The sequence below is a fragment of the Carcharodon carcharias genome, chromosome 21 (assembly GCF_017639515.1).
Source record: "Carcharodon carcharias isolate sCarCar2 chromosome 21, sCarCar2.pri, whole genome shotgun sequence".
In the NCBI taxonomy this organism is placed as follows: domain Eukaryota; kingdom Metazoa; phylum Chordata; class Chondrichthyes; order Lamniformes; family Lamnidae; genus Carcharodon; species Carcharodon carcharias.
Window position 1 is genome coordinate 90,898,996 of NC_054487.1, and position 16,116 is coordinate 90,915,111.

Below are 16,116 nucleotides of genomic sequence, written 5' to 3' on the forward strand. Positions count from 1 at the left end.
TGAAATCTTCTGAGTATTCACAAACGTGGAGGAAATAGATGTGAATGTTGGTCCTGAGGAATTTGAGAGAGAGTGAAGAAGTAGAGAATGATTAGTAATCGTTTTAGTTTAAAAAAAAATTAAATTCAGTTAAACTAGAGTCAGACCAAGTATAGTAAATTCATTGTGAAAATAAATATTTTTGTCAAATGTTTTGAGTATAATTTTGTGTGAGTTAAGGTTTTCGTTTTACGTTGTGGGATTAAAATGAAAATAATTCAATGAACTGTTGAATGAAGCCTCTGATATATGAAATGCCTGAAATAAATTACTTCATAGAAACTTTTAAGACAGAGATGAGGAGAAACTTTCTCCTAAAGGGTCATTGATGTGTGAAATTCTCTTCCCCAGAAAGTAGTGGAGGCTGGCTGTTTGAATTTATTCAAGACAGAGACAGATTTTTGTTAGGCAAGGGAGTCGAGGGTTATGGGCCAGTGAGGAAAGTGGAGCTGAGACCATGACCTTATTGAATAGTGGAGCAGGCTTGAAGGGCCAAAAAGCCTGCCCCTGTGTTCCTATGAAACATATTTGTGGTCTGATTTTTGGCTTTAATACCTAACTCTTTCAGTCATATTCCTGTAGGGTGAATATCTCAGCTTATTATTTCATTAAAAACATTTTCTTTATCTTATTTTTTAAATCTTGTGCTTCTAACACTCACCTTTTTATTTCATAGATGCAGAATGGATAGGCAAGAGAATAAAATATACTGTAGGTGTCAAGTTTCAGAATAATGCATGTATAGTATTTAGTGTTTCTCTATTCAGATGCTATACCAGCAAAGGACAGCAGATTCTTGGGTTGTTGCTCTTAAGTTGGTTAACTTATCAAAAAGTTATTGAATAGTGAACAGTGGTCCATAATTTGGTTGCATGTGTGTGAGATATATTTAAAAGCAAGTAAGAGCCAATATTGTGGATTTTCCATCTATATTTTAATTTTAAATGCAAAATGCTGCAGATGCTGGAAACCTGATATAAAAGGGTTCTGAAGAAGTCAACTTTGACTTAAAAGTTAACTCCTGTTTCTTTCTCCACAGATGTTGCCATTTTCTGTTTTTATTTTGTATTTTAATTTGGTCTTGAATTGACCTTGTTGCTGGGATTGCGTGCGCAGGGGGAGCTGAAGTGGTTTCTCAGTTTTTGTTTTGGGGGTGGGGTTGCAGAACCTGACTAGTTTAGTGAACTGATTACTTCTCAGTTAGACGCTGAACCTATAAACGTTAAAATCTTGATTTTTTTACAGGAGCATGATGAGCCTATCTTAAAGCATTTGAAAGACTTGAAGGTGAAATTTTCAGATCCTGGACAGCCAATGGTAAGAATTACTTCAGGATATATATTACAACATGGTTTTTAATATTTTGCCTTGATTTGTGCTTCATTGGCAAAGGGTTTGGGATGTCTAGTAGTGAAAGGAGTGATCTAAATGCAAGTCTTTCTATTGTTGGTCCTTCATGTCCTGTGATAAAGAATTGAGATGCAGTTGTAAATAAAGTAATTGCAGGGCCTGAGACCTGCTGGGTTGTACACTCCTTGAAATGAGAAAGGGGCCCCTGAATTTATCACCTGAGGTAGCTGAGCTGTATGGATCAGGAAACTCCTAAATCTCCAGTATATAATCTCAACTAGGCTACAGTATGGTTGTTCTTGACTGTAACCCAGTGATCCCTGTCATAAATGCACATAGTCATAGAATTAAACAGCACAGAAACAGGCCCTTCTGCCCATCATGCCTATGTCAGCCATTAAGCACCTATCTATTCTAATTCTATTTTCTAGCACTTGGTTTGTAGCCCTGTATGCTTATGGCTTTCAAATGCTCATCTAAATACTTCGTAAATGTTGAGGGTTCCTGCCTATACCACCCCCTCAGGCAGTGAGTTCCAGATTCCAACCACCTTCTGGGTGAAAACATTTTTCCTCAAATCCTCTCTAAACCTGCCCCTTAAATCTATGTCCTCCCGGTTATTGACTCATCTGCTAAGGGGAAAAGTTTCCTCCTATCTACCCTATCTTTGCCCCTCATAATTTTATATACCTCTATGAGGCTCCCCTCAGCCTTCTCTTCTCTAAGGAAAACAATCCTAGCCTATCCAGTCTCTCTTCATAGCTGAAACTCTCCAGCCCAGGCAACACCCTGGTGAATCTCCTCTGCACCCTCTCAATTGCAGTCACATTCTTCCTATAGTGTGGTGACCAGGACTGCACACAGTACTCCAACTAAGGCCTAAGTAGCATTTTATACAGCTCCAACATAACCTCCCTGCTTTTGCCTTTATTAGCCAAGGCATGGAATAAAAAATCCCGTTTGCTGCCTTAACCACCTTATCTACCTGTACCGCTGCCTTTAGGGATCTATGGACATGTACACCACCTGATCCTCTGTACTTCTTCGGATCCGACCATTCATTGTATTCCCTTGCCTTGTTAGTCCTCTCGAAATGCATCTCCTTTCACTTCTCAGGATTAAATTCCATTTTCCACTGCTCTGCCCATCTTACCAGCCCATCTATATCGTCCTGTAATTTGAGGCTTTCCTCCTCACTATCTACAACACCACCAATTTTTGTCATCTGTGAATTTACTGATCATACCTCCCACATGCTGCATGACAAGTAAGAACAATTTTGGGCGGCATAAATGTTCTTCATAATAATCATACACTGCTTGGTGCGTTAATGTTGGTCTCTGTTCATTTATTGGTTTTCAGAATGTCAGGCTAAGATCTGTCCATGAAAGCTGGCTTTCTACCTTAAGGTGGATGTACCCTTGGTTTTCACATCTCTTGCTCAATAAAATTCTTAGTCGATGGCCATCTTATCTCAGTCTTGGAGTGAATGAATCATACCTTTGATACTGAGGCTTAAAGGCCCAGAGCTTATTTTTAATTGAAACAGAATTACCTGGAAAAACTCAGCAGGTCTGGCAGCATCAGCGGAGAAGAAAAGAGTTGACGTTTCGAGTCCTCATGACCCTTCGACAGAACTTGCGTTCGAGTCCGACTCGAACGCAAGTTCTGTCGAAGGGTCATGAGGACTCGAAACGTCAACTCTTTTCTTCTCCGCCGATGCTGCCAGACCTGCTGAGTTTTTCCAGGTAATTCTGTTTTTGTTTTGGATTTCCAGCATCCGCAGTTTTTTTGTTTTTATTTTTAATTGATGTGCTCAGACAATGTAGAACAGAAGACCATTGATCTTTTTTAACAAAACCTATTTAACTCTTCCTAGAAAGCTGTTCAGAAAAAGTGGCTGTAAACCTCCACATTCACTTCTAGTGATACCTGGCCAGAAGCTCTCTGCAGGCCATTCATCAGACCACAGTGACACATGAGTCATTGTATGGAGCATTAGATTGACTATAATTGCCCTTGGGACTAGAACACTTTTCAGGTTAAAGTTTATGGAAAGTTCCTAAATCTGTGAAGTCAGGGCACTCAATGATTTGCACAAAACCCAATATATTGATACAGAACATTTGATCCCTCTGAATTCAAGTCTCTAATTCATAGAATCCAAGAGTAATACAACACAAAAAGGTCAAGAAGACAAATAGGAGCAGTTGAGCAGGTGTAGTGGTAATGTAGCTGGACTAGTAATCCAGAGACGCAGGCTAATGGCCTAGGAACATGCTCAAATCTCAATGTGGTGGTGGAATTTACATTAAATTAATAAATCTGGAATATAAAGGTAGTTTCAGTAATAGTGACCATGAAGCTATCAATTGTCATTAAACGCATCAGGTTCATTAATTTCCTTCAGGGAAGGACATCTGCTATCATTACATGTGATTCCAGATCCACAGCAATGGTTCCTTTAACCAAGGTCCCCTTTCACTCTCTATCCTTTTTTACCCCCCACCCTATCCCCTACAGGGTCATCTGTTACTTGTCCCATGATGTTCTTTTGCACAATGCTATCCCTGTTCTGCTATTATCACATACTGCTTTTGTACCTTTTATGCCACTATCAGCACCTTTTTTAGCACTAACCACTACCATTAACATTCCCTTTGCCCTTTAGTTCATGACATCTTAGTCAATCCCTCCTTTGTCCCCACCTATCGCTGGCCTTCTATCCAGCTCCACCTGCCCCAATCCCCATAGTGTAAATTTCATTACATTTCCACTTCTCATCAGCTCTGAAGAAGGGTCGTGCAGACTCAACGGTAACTCTGCTTCTCTTTCCACAGATGCTGCAAAAACTGAGATGTTCCAGCATTTTCTGTTTTTGTTCCCAGCAATGTGGTTGACTATTAACTGCCTTCTGAAATGGCATAGCAAGCCATGCAATTCAAGGGCAATTAGGGATGGGCAACAAATGCTGGCCTTGCCAGTGATGCCCACACCCTATGAAATAATGGAGTAGACCATGTGGCCTCTTGAGCTTGCTCTGCCATTCAATATGATCATGGCTGATCTTGGGCTTCAACTCTACTTTCCTGCCTGTCCCCCATATCCCTTGGTTCCCTTAGACACCAAACATCTGGCTGTCCCAGACTTGAGTTTATTCAAGAATGGAACGTCCAAAACCCTCGGGGCACAGAATTCCAAAGATTCACAACCTTTTCAATGAAGCAATTTCTCTGCATCGTGGTCCTAAATGTTCAGTCCTTTATCCTGAGACTGTGTCCCTGCATCTTTGTTTCCGCTGGTCGGGGATCCATCTCTACACTATCAAGCCCCTTCAGAACCTTGTATTTCATTCAGGTCATTCAGCCCATCACATCTGAGCTGGCTTTTTCAAAGAACAATTCAATTAATGCCACTCCTCCACTCATGTCCATGCCCTTGCATTTATTTCTGCAAGTAGTTGTTTGAATTCTGTTATGATGGCTGCTATTAAATCTGTACCAACTGCTGTCCCCCCCCACTTTTTTTTCCAGGCAGTGCATTCCAAAGTCTAACCACGTGTGGGGAGAAAAACGTTTCCCCTCATGTTATCTTCTGATTCTTTTACCAACCACTTTAAACCTGTGCCTCCTCATTATCTCCCCTTCAAACATTGGAAACTGTATCTCTTTTTGCTCTATCTAAACCTTTCGTGATTTTAAATGCCTTTATCAAATCTCCTTTTTTGACCATTTTAACTATCTGTGCTCTAAGGAAAACAATCCCATCTGTCTTATCCATGGCACAGTAATCCCTCATCCCTGGAGACATTCTAGTAAATCTCTTCTGCATCCTTTCCAAAGCATTCACATCTTAGTGTGGTGTCCACACCATATTCTAACTGGGACAAAAATAAAAAGTGCTGGAAAAACTCAGCAGGTCTGACAGCATCTGTGGAGAGCTCACCACCAGCTTCTTGAGGGCAACTAGGGATGGGCAATAAATGTTGGCCCACATCCCATGAAAGATTTTTTTAATTCAACAATCGAAGAAAACAAACTCTAATCCTTTTTAGGAAAGGCCAGTGCAACCCCCAGATTTATTGTATGTTTAGCTGAAATAACAGCTGCTTTGTGTTAATTTAGCATTATGACCACTTATGGTTCATTGCAGTTTATTTCAGTGGCTCAGCACTGATCATTCACTAAACCGGAGCCCTGTTTGATAAATTGTCGTAATTGTTCTCCCCGGTCAGTTATGAGTCAGTTCATTCCGTAATCAATGCAAAACAGCTCTTAAGGTGTTCCAGAATGCTTGTTTATTTTTAAGTAACCCCAACACGGTTAACACCTACACGTTCAGGAATTTTAATCACTTTCTAAACCTCTGAACAATTAAATATTGTGCTTCCAAGTTATGTTGGGAAATGTTTGCTTAGAGAATTCTTAAGCTGCTCCACAAATGTAACAGTGTGAGTTTTAACACTGCAAGCTATTTATTGCAGCGTACCCAATGAATACACTTGACAATCTCAAACAAATGCAAAATGGTAAGCAAGCCATTTTTCAATTTGCATCGTCTTGAGCTCTTGGCTGTGTACAAAAATATAATGCTTAATTTTTTATTGCATATTGATGTTCTTTGTCTTATTGCTTGTGTATATTTTTCTTTAGAGTTTTACTCTGGAATTTAAGTTTGAGCCAAATGAATATTTCACAAATGAAGTAGTGACAAAAACGTACAAGATGAGGTCACAGCCTGATGAGTCAGACCCTTTCTCATTTGATGGGCCAGAAATTATGGGATGCACAGGGTAAGCAAGCTGCTTCAACTTACATAGAACATTTGTTTTGAGAAGAAATTGAAGATGATAAAAGTTTTTCTATTCAATTTAAAACAATAAAGAATTGCTGCAGTGAAAGGTGTACTAAGTTGTCAAACTTATGTCCCTACTTCTGGGTGAGGGGCATGAATACAATTAGAATTGAGTTATATTGACTCTGAGTGTTGGAACAGCTAATAGAAATCTGTTTTTATTTGTTTAAAAGCTTGGCTTTTTTTTGTAATAACTGCTCCATTCGTTTTCAACCATCTACTTGGATAGTTCAGTGCCCAGCATGAGCTCATCAATTTGCTGGCTCACTAAAGAGCAGGAAGGGTGTTTTTTTGGAGTCACATGTAGGCCAGACCAAGTAAGGACAGCAGATTGCCTTCCCTAAAGAACATAGTGAACCAGATGTGTTTTTACAACAATTGGCAAATGGTTTCATGGTCGTCATCAAACTTTTAATTCCAGATTTTTATTGAACTCAAATTTCACCATCTGCCGTGGTGGGATTCGAACCTGGGTTTCCAGAGCATTACCGAGTGTCTGGAATACTAGTCCAGTGACAATACCACTATGCCACCACCACCTCTTATAGCAAATGTTATGTTCTTTTATTGAAGCAGTGCCATAATGCAGCAAAGTCTGGACAATGTTCAGGCTTGTGCTGATTAGTGACAACCAGCACAAGTCCTAGGCACCAACTGTCTCCAACAAGAGAGAATCTAACCATCTCCCCATAACATTCAAGGGTGTTACCGCCACTGAATCCTCCATCATCTGCATCCTGGGGGGTGCCACCATTGACTAGAAACTTAACTGGACCAGCCACACACACGCTATAGCTACAAAAGCAGGTCAGAGGTTGGAAATTCTGCAGATGGTATCTCACCACCTGAGAGCCCAAAGCCTGTGCACCATCTACAAAGCACAAGTCAGCATTATGATGGAATACTCCTCGCTTGGCTGAGTGTAGATTCAACAATAGTTGAAGCTCAACACCATCCACCACCTTAAATGTTTACTCCCTCCACCAACAGCACACAATGGCAGCAGTATGTACCATCTACAGGATGCACTGCAGCAACTGGCTAAGGCTCCTTTGGCACCTTCTAAATCTGTGACCTCTACTGCCCAAAATGACACAGGCTGCAGGCACATGGGAACACACCTGCAAGATCCGATCCAAGCTACACACTGCCCTGTCTTGAAAATATATTGTGATTCCTTAATTATCGCTAGGCCAGAATTCCCTGCCTAACAGCACCGTGGGTGTACCTATACCACATAGTCTGCAGCGGCTCATGAAGACAGCTTTCCATCACTTGATAAGAGGACAGTTAGGGAATGGCAATAACTGCTGGCCTAGCCAGCAACCCCTGTGTCCCATGAAAGAACAAAACATTTGAATACATACTGCACTTGTCCCTTCATCCATTTGGAATGGACCAGAGGTTTGGCTGCTAACTTTGCCGATAGCATCAACATAAGTCGGATTGTAAGATGTGAAGTTGACATGGGGCTATAAAGGGATATAGATAGGTTAAGTGAATGGGCAAAGACCTAGCAAATGGAGTATAACGGGGGAAAGTGTGAAATTGTCCATTTTGGCAGGAAAAATAAAGAAGCAGATCTAAATGGTGATAGATTGCAGAGTCATAGAGCTCGACAGCACAGAAAAAGGCCCTTTGGCCCATCGAGTCTGCGCTGGTCAAACAAGTACCTAACTATTCTAATCCTATTTTCCAGCACTAGGCCCATAGCCTTGTATACCATGGCATCTCCAAATACTCCAAATCTCCAAGTGCAAGTATCCAAATACTTCAATGTTATGAGGGTTTCTGCATCTACCACCTGTTCAGGCAGTGAGTTCCAGATTCCCACCACCCTCTGGGTGAAAAAATTCTTCCTCACATCCCCTCTAAACCTCCTGCCCCTTACCTTAAATGCCCCCTGGTTATTGATCCCTCCACCAAGGGGAAAAGTTCCTTCCTGTCTACGCTATCTATACCCCTCATAATTTTATACACCTCAATCATGTCCCTCCTCAATCTCCTCTGCTCCAGGGAAAATAACCCCAGTCTATCCAACCTCTCCTCATAACTAAAACTCTCCAACCCAGGCAACATCCTGGTAAATTACTCTAGTGCAATCACATTATAACCACACACAGCTCTGAGATGCAGAGGGATCTAGGTGTCCTCGTACATGAATCGCAAAAAGCTGATATGCAAGTGCAGCAAATAATTAGAAAAGCTAATAGAATGTTATCATTTATTAAGAGGAGAATTGAATACAAAAGTAGGGGTGTTATGCCATGCTTCAGTTATACATGGCATTGGGGAGCCCACATCTGGTGTACAGTATTGGTTTCCTTATTTAATGAAGGATGTAAATGTGTTGGAAGCAGTTCCAAGAAGGTTTACTAAACTAATCCCTGGAATGGGCAGGTTGTCTTATGAGCGAAGGATGGACAGGCTTGTATCCGCTGGAGTTTAGAACAGTAAGAGGTGCCTTGATTGAAACACAAGATCCTGAGGGGCCTTGACAAGAGGGGTTTCCACTTGTGGGAGAATCTAGTACAAGGGGTCACTGCTTAAAAATAAGGGGTTGCCCACTTAGGACATGAGAATTTTTGAGGGTTGTGAGTTTTTGGAACTCTCTTCCCGAAAAAGGGGTGGAAGCAGAGTCTTTGAATATTAAGTCTGTGGTAGATAGATTCTTGATAAGCAAGTGGGTGAAAGCTTGTTGAGGGTAGGTGGGAATGTGGAGTTAAGGTTACAATCAGATCAGCTATGATCTTATTGACTGGCAGAGCAGATTTGAAGGGCTGAGTGGCCTACTCCTCCTTATCTGTATGTTCATAAATGACTAAAATCATTACTGAATTGCATATAAAATGCAGCAGCTAATTCATTGGTCAACTTCCATATCGGCAGTGGATTCTAATTGCTTTCCTGCTCTCTTCCCTTATTCTATATTCCCCTTTCAATCACCTATGGAACTGTTTCCTGTGTCTGTCTCTGCTTCTAATGCTGGTAGTTAGCTTCCCAACCTTCTCTTACATTTGATCATGTATCTGTGTACTTTCACTGTAGATGCCTATGCTACTATCTCTTCTATCTAACAGAAGCAGTCCCATTTTTTTTCAGAAGTGTCATGAATGTTTGTATTTACTAGTGAGTCTTGTACCTAACTCCTTTTTGTCTCAGCATCTTTCCTATAGCACAGAACCCAAAACACACTACCACTGACACTAGTCTTTAAGAAGCATGTTAAACTGGCTAATAGCCTTAGTATAAATTGGTAGTGTTGGCAAGCAATATGATACAAATATGCTTCTTATCTGAATACAGAGGGCTGGATGGATAGCTGTGCATCTGATACTGGTAATACAAAACAAAAACAGAATTACCTGGAAAAACTCAGCAGGTCTGGCAGCATCGGCGGAGAAGAAAAGAGTTGACATTTCGAGTCCTCATGACCCTTTCACAGAACTGAGTGAATCCAAGGAGAGGGGTGAAATATAAGCTGGTTTGGGGGAGGTGCGGTGCAGAAAAGAGAAGTGGGTGGGGGGGGTGTGGTTGTAGGGAAAAGCAAGCAGTGATAGGAGCAGATAATCAAAAGATGTCACAGACAAAAGAACAAAAGAACACAGAGGTGTTGAAGGTGATGATATCTAAATGATTGTGCTAATTAAGAATGGATGGCAGGGCACTCAAGGTACAGTTGTAGTGGAGGTGGGGTGGAAAGACTAGTAGGGCATAAAAGATTTAAAAATAATGGAAATAGGTGGGAAAAGAAAAATATATAAATTATTGGAAGAAACAAAAGGAAGGGGGAAGAAACTGAAAGAGAGTGGGGATGGAGGAGAGAGTTCAAGATCTAAAGTAGTTGAATTCAATATTCAGTCCGGAAGGCTGTAAAGTGCCTAGTTGGAAGATGAGGTGCTGTTCCTCCAGTTTGCGTTGGGCTTCACTGGAACAATGCAGCAAGCCAAGGACAGACATGTGGGCAAGAGAGCAGGGTGGAGTGTTAAAATGGCAAGCGACAGGGAGATTTGGGTCATTCTTGCAGATAGACCGCAGGTGTTCTGCAAAGCGGTCGCCCAGTTTACGTTTGGTCTCTCCAATGTAGAGGAGACCGCATTGGGAGCAACGAATGCAGTGGACTAAGTTGGGGGAAATGCAAGTGAAGGGCTGCTTCACTTGAAAGGAGTGTTTGGGTCCTTGGACGGTGAGGAGAGAGGAAGTGAAGGGGCAGGTGTTGCATCTTTTGTGTGGTCATGGGGAGGTGCCATAGGTGGGGGTTGAGGAGTAGGGGGTGATGGAGGAGTGGGCCAGGGTGTCCTGGAGGGAACGATCCCTACAGAATGCCGCCGGGGGGGTAAAGGGAAGATGTGTTTGGTAGTGGCATCATGCTGGAGTTGGCGGAAATGGCAGAGGATGATCCTTTGAATGCGGAGGCTGGTGGGGTGATAAGTGAGGACCAGCGGGACCCTATCATGTTTCTGGGAGGGAGGAGAAGGTGTGAGGGCGGATGTGCAGGAGATGGGCCGGACACAGTTGAGGGCCCTGCCAATGACCGTGGGTGGAAAACCTCGGTTAAGGAAGAAGGAGGACATGTCAGAGGAACTGTTTTTGAAGGTAGCATCATCGGAACAGATGCGACGGAGGCGAAGGAACTGAGAGAATTGGATGGAGTCCTTACAGGAAGCGGGATGTGAGGAGCTGTAGTCAAGGTAGCTGTGGGAGTCGGTTGGCTTGTAATGGATATTGGTGGACAGTCTATCACCAGAGATTGAGACAGAGAGGTCAAGGAAGGGAAGTGTCAGAGATGGACCATGTGAAAATGATGGAGGGGTGGAGATTGGAAGCAAAATTAATACATTTTTCCAAGTCCCGACGAGAGCATAAAGCACCACTGAAGTAATCATCGATGTACCGGAGAAAGAGTTGTGGAAGGAGCACCTGGCAATACAGTTGTTGCCTTTAAATGTACATGTGACTTATCCAGCAGGGTTTAGATAATCATTTTCTGTAGGTGTTGCTCAATGCATTCTAACCACTTCAGAGAAAGAAATCAAACTAGCACATAACCAGATTTGAACATTTTCAGAAACCAATTATTTCCAAGCTTCCCACAGTGCAAATAAGAATTCAGTTGTTCCACATGGGAAAAATCATGTAGGGTGGCTGCTCACTTCCTGCTGAAGGCTGCAAACCAAGCCATCTTAGTTGGGCATAACACACTTTGATGAGTTACATTGCAGTGATGGGACACTAGAACTTGTCTTTCTGAACAGTTGTCAAGTGGAAATCAGTCAATTCCTCACTTTAAAAACTTGAAAGAGGGGAAGATGACCTAAAGCCAGTAGTTCTGTAAATAGTTTTTTGGGGGGGATTCATTCATTGTGTGTAATGTATGGATGGGTACCTCTGCACTCTCTAGCTGCCTTTTTGCTGGAGAACAAGAAAAGGAGGTGCTGCTTGGTCATTGCATCTAAGCTTCACAAGTTTATTACTGCCAACTTTTTTGAAAAACCTGTTTCTCCAGGACAGTTTTATTCAGGGATGTGCTTTGGCAAACACATGCTCACAGCAGTTACTAAACTACCGTCACCAAAGTTTGTTCACTTGTCAGGCATCAGTAAAGTTTTTAATTGGCTGGCAGATGTCAAGCATGAGTGAATTGTGTTCTACGTTAGGCTGAACCAGTTCTAGCATTTGGCATGTGAAGTGGATGCTGCATCTAGAGTATCGAGACCCTGCCCCCAACCCCCCCTGCCCCCAACCTCCCCCCAACCCCAATGCCCCTCTCCCGCCCGTGCCAGCTACCAATCAATGCAAGATTTTGGATATCTCTGAATCTTCTGTTCCCCTTTGCTGTGCCAATGTTTCTTTATGCATCTACCTGAAGTATTCATTCATTCTGTACAAAGCTTACAAATTTGATGTTCTGCTGCATTATTGTCCATTGCATTGAAGGGCTTTCTTGATTTAGTATTTTTGTGCATTGGCATCTGTTACTGCTCTTTCTTTGTCCAGCCCATCCCCTTCAGACAGCGTGACTAAAGCATTTCTTCCAGCTCCCATGAGAACTGTCACTTCAGCCTCCTAAGCTGCTCAGAGAACGACAATTTTCTTTTCCTTAGCCCCTTTATTTAGAAAAAATAATAAAACTAAAAGGACAAGTTAATTCCAAATCCCATCTTTTCTGCAGAAAATCAAGTACAGTCATAATGTCATAAACCACATATAGTTCTTTATTGAAAGCTCTTTGTGGCAGAAGTGGGGCAAGATCTGATGGGTTGAAGCAAGATAGCAATAGGGATAATGATAATCAGTGTGGCAGGGAAGGACACTGTACAAATGTGTGCCAGCAGATAAGACTAGAGGTTACAAAAAATAGTAAGAAGACAGAAATAAAGGCTCTGCATTTGAATGCACATCGCATTCATAACAAAACAGATAAATTGTCAGCTCAAATAGATATAAATAAATATGACCTGATGGCCCTTACAGAGACATGGCTGCAAGGGATCAATGGGTCTTTTCAGATTGGCAAGCTGTAACGAGTGGAGTGCCGCAGGGGTCAGTGCTGGGGCCTCAACATTATAAAATCCACCTCAATACTTTGGGCGAAGGAATCAAATTTATGTTGCTAAGTTTGCCAGTGACACCAAGATAGGTAAAGTAAGTTATCAAGAGGTAGGGAGTCTGCAAAGGGGACATAGACAGGTTAAGTGAGTCGACACATTTGGCAAATAGAGTATAATGTGGGAAAGTGAACTTTACAATCTTTCTCAATGACTTAGATGACAGGACTGAATGTACAGTGCCAAATGACACCAAGAAAGTAAGTTGTCAAGAGGAGGTAAAGAGTCTGCCAAGGGGTATAGACAGGTTAAGTGAGTGGGTAAAAAATTGGTAGATGGAGTATAATGTGAGAAAATGTGAGCTCTTCCACTTCGGCAGGAAGAATAGAAATGCAGTGTACTATTTAATGCAGGGAGATTGTAGGACTAAGTAGTACAGAGGGATCTGGGTATCCTGGTCCATGAATCTCAAATTTATATGCAGGTACATCAAATGATTAGGAATGTAAATGGAATGTTAGCATTTATTGCAAGGGGAATGGAATATAAAAGTAGGGAGATTTTCCTAGAGTTGTACAGTGTGTTGGTGAGACCACCTCTGGAGTACTGTGTACAGTTTTGGTCTCCCTTATTTAAGAAAGGGTATAATTGCATTAAAAGCAGTTCAGAGAAGGTTCACTAGGCTGATTCCTGGGATGAAGGAGTTGTCTTCTGAGGAAAGGTTGGGCAATTATCCATTGCCAATTAGAAGAATGAGGCCATCTTATTAAAACATATAGGATCCTATGGGGACATGACTGGGTGGATGCTGAAAGGATGTTCCCCCTTATTGGAGAGACTAGAACTAGGGGACACAGTTTTAAACTAAAGGGTTCCCCATTCAAGACACACATGAGATTTTCTCTACGAGGGGATTAATAGTTCATGGAATTCTCTTCCACAGAGTGGGGAGGCAAGATCATTGAATATTTTAAAGGCTGAATTCAATAGATTCTTGATTGACGAAGGAACCAAAGGGTATAGCGGGTAGACAGGCAAGTAGAGTTGAAGCCAGAGTCAGATCAGCCATGATCTTATCAGATAGCTGAGCAGTCTTAGGGGCTGGGTGGCCTACTCCTGCCTCTAATTTATATGTTTGTAATTTTAAAAAAAATGGTGGGGGATATAGAAGTTCAAGAGGAATTCACCAGTGATCCATCACTGGGATCTTATGATTTTTACATTTCTTTAATACATCTAGTCAACATTCCATGAAAGGAAGGTGAGCTGTAAATGCCTTATGAGGCACCACTCTCCTTTTTAAAGGAAAAGCAAACCCAAAGTGCCCTGAATGAGTCGATGATCCTTTCCCACTGCTATATTTTGTGAAATCCTTGCGGGTATCAGAGCTGTTTCCTCATTCAGACCTTGATTATTGGTTTCCTATTGCAAATCTTTTACTTGGAAAGACATAGTTGCTCTGGAGAGAATGCAGAGGAGATTTACAAGAATGTTGCCAGGGCTTGAAAATTGCAGCTATGAGGAGAGATTGGATAGGCTGGGGTTGTTTTCCTTATAACAGAGGTGGCGAAGGGGTGACCTAATTGAGGGACAGATGGGGTAGATAGGAAAGACTTGTAATCCCCTAGCTGAGGGGTCAATTACCAGGGGGCATAGATTTCAGGTGATTGGTAGAAGGATTAGAAGGGACATGTGGAAAATCTTTTTCACGCACAGGGTGGTGGGCACCCGGAATTCACTGTCTTAAGTTGGTGGTTGAGGCTGAAACACTCGACACATTTAAAAGATCTGCATATGAAGTGATGTAATCGGCAAGGCTATGGACCAGGTGCTGGTTAGTCATTCCTAGCACAAAGGAAGATGGTTGTGATTGCTGGATGTCAAATCATCTCAGCTTCAGGACATCATTGCAGGAGTTCCTCGGCATAGTGTCCTAGGCCTGCCATCTTCAGCTGCTTCATCAATGACCTTCCCTCCATCAGGTCGGATGTGGGGAAGTTCGCTGATTATTGCGCAATGTGCAGCACCATTTGCGACAACTCAGATACTGAAGCAGTCCATGTCCAAATGCAGCAAAACCTGAACAATAGCCAGGCTTGGGCTGACAAATGGCAAGTAACATTCGTGCCACACAAGTGCCAGGCAATGACTAGAAATCTAACCATCGCCCCTTGACATTCAATGGCATTACCATCACTGAATCCCCCACTATCAACATCCTGGGGTTACCATTGACTCGAAACTGAACTGGACTAGCCATATAAATACTCTGGCTATGAGAGCAAGTTGGAGGCTAGGGATCCTGCGACGAGTAACTCACCCAAAGCCTGTCCACTGTCTACACACAAGTCAGGAGTATGATGGAATATTCCCCACTTGCCTGGATGAGTGCAGCTCCAACAACACTCAAGCAGGTTGATACCATCCAGGACAAAGCAGCCCGCTTGATTGGCACCATATCCATAAGCATTCACTCCCTTCACCACTAATGCACAGTAGCAGCAGTGTCTACCATCTTCAAGATGCACTGCAGGAATTCACCAAGATTCCTTTAGACAGCACCTTATAAACTCATGACACTACCATCTAGAAGGATAAGGGCAGCAGATACGTTGGAATACCATCATCTGGATGTTCCCCTCTAAGTCACTCACCATCCTGACTTAGAAATATATCGCCGTTCCTTTGCTGTCACTGGGTCAAAATCCTGGAACCAACTCCTTAACAGCACTGTGGGTGTACTTGCACCACATGGACTTGAGCAGTTCAAGAAGGCAGCTCACCACCACCACCTCAAGGGCAACGAGGGTTGGGCAATAAAGCTGGCCTAGCCAGTGAACCACACATTCCGTGAATGAATTTTTTTTTAAAAAAGAGAAGGGGACCTATTGATCTCGGCTGTATAAGATCCACTAACACTTGGGATTGTAAAAACTAAAAGTAAAACTTTTATTAACAAGAATAAGAGAGAACTTGAGCACATGATTATAGATACACAGTTAAATTTAGTCTTATAAAACATTCCCCCCTCAAAGATACTTGGTCAGACCCACAGGTAAACACCTTCCAGGCAACACTCCCTTATAGATGTTTAACAGTGAAAATCCAGTAATATTGCCCAAGGCAAACAGCTGCTTCTCCAGTAAAGGCATTCTACATGACCTGTAACGCACTTCAACTCTGCTGTGAAAATCCAAACTTCAGAATAAAACTGCTTTTTGCTTGACTGGATGACTGATTCGAACCTCATCTTCAGCACAAACAGCTCCCACAGTAACTCTCAAATGCCTTTTTCTCCCCCCTTTTATCTTGAGTTCCATTGTTC

The 16,116-nt window shown here is 42.2% G+C and overlaps 1 protein-coding gene across 2 annotated transcripts in view; it reads left to right on the forward strand.

Annotated features, from left to right (window-relative positions):
* Nucleotides 1–16,116, forward strand: part of nap1l1 (nucleosome assembly protein 1-like 1) — a 113,308-nt gene that overhangs the window by 63,632 nt on the left and 33,560 nt on the right. For both annotated transcript variants that reach the window (XM_041216073.1, XM_041216074.1), the window contains exons 8-9: nt 1,285–1,356; nt 6,042–6,181. In XM_041216073.1, the coding sequence (XP_041072007.1) occupies nt 1,285–1,356; nt 6,042–6,181 (212 nt within the window). The remainder of the gene's footprint in view (nt 1–1,284; nt 1,357–6,041; nt 6,182–16,116) is intronic.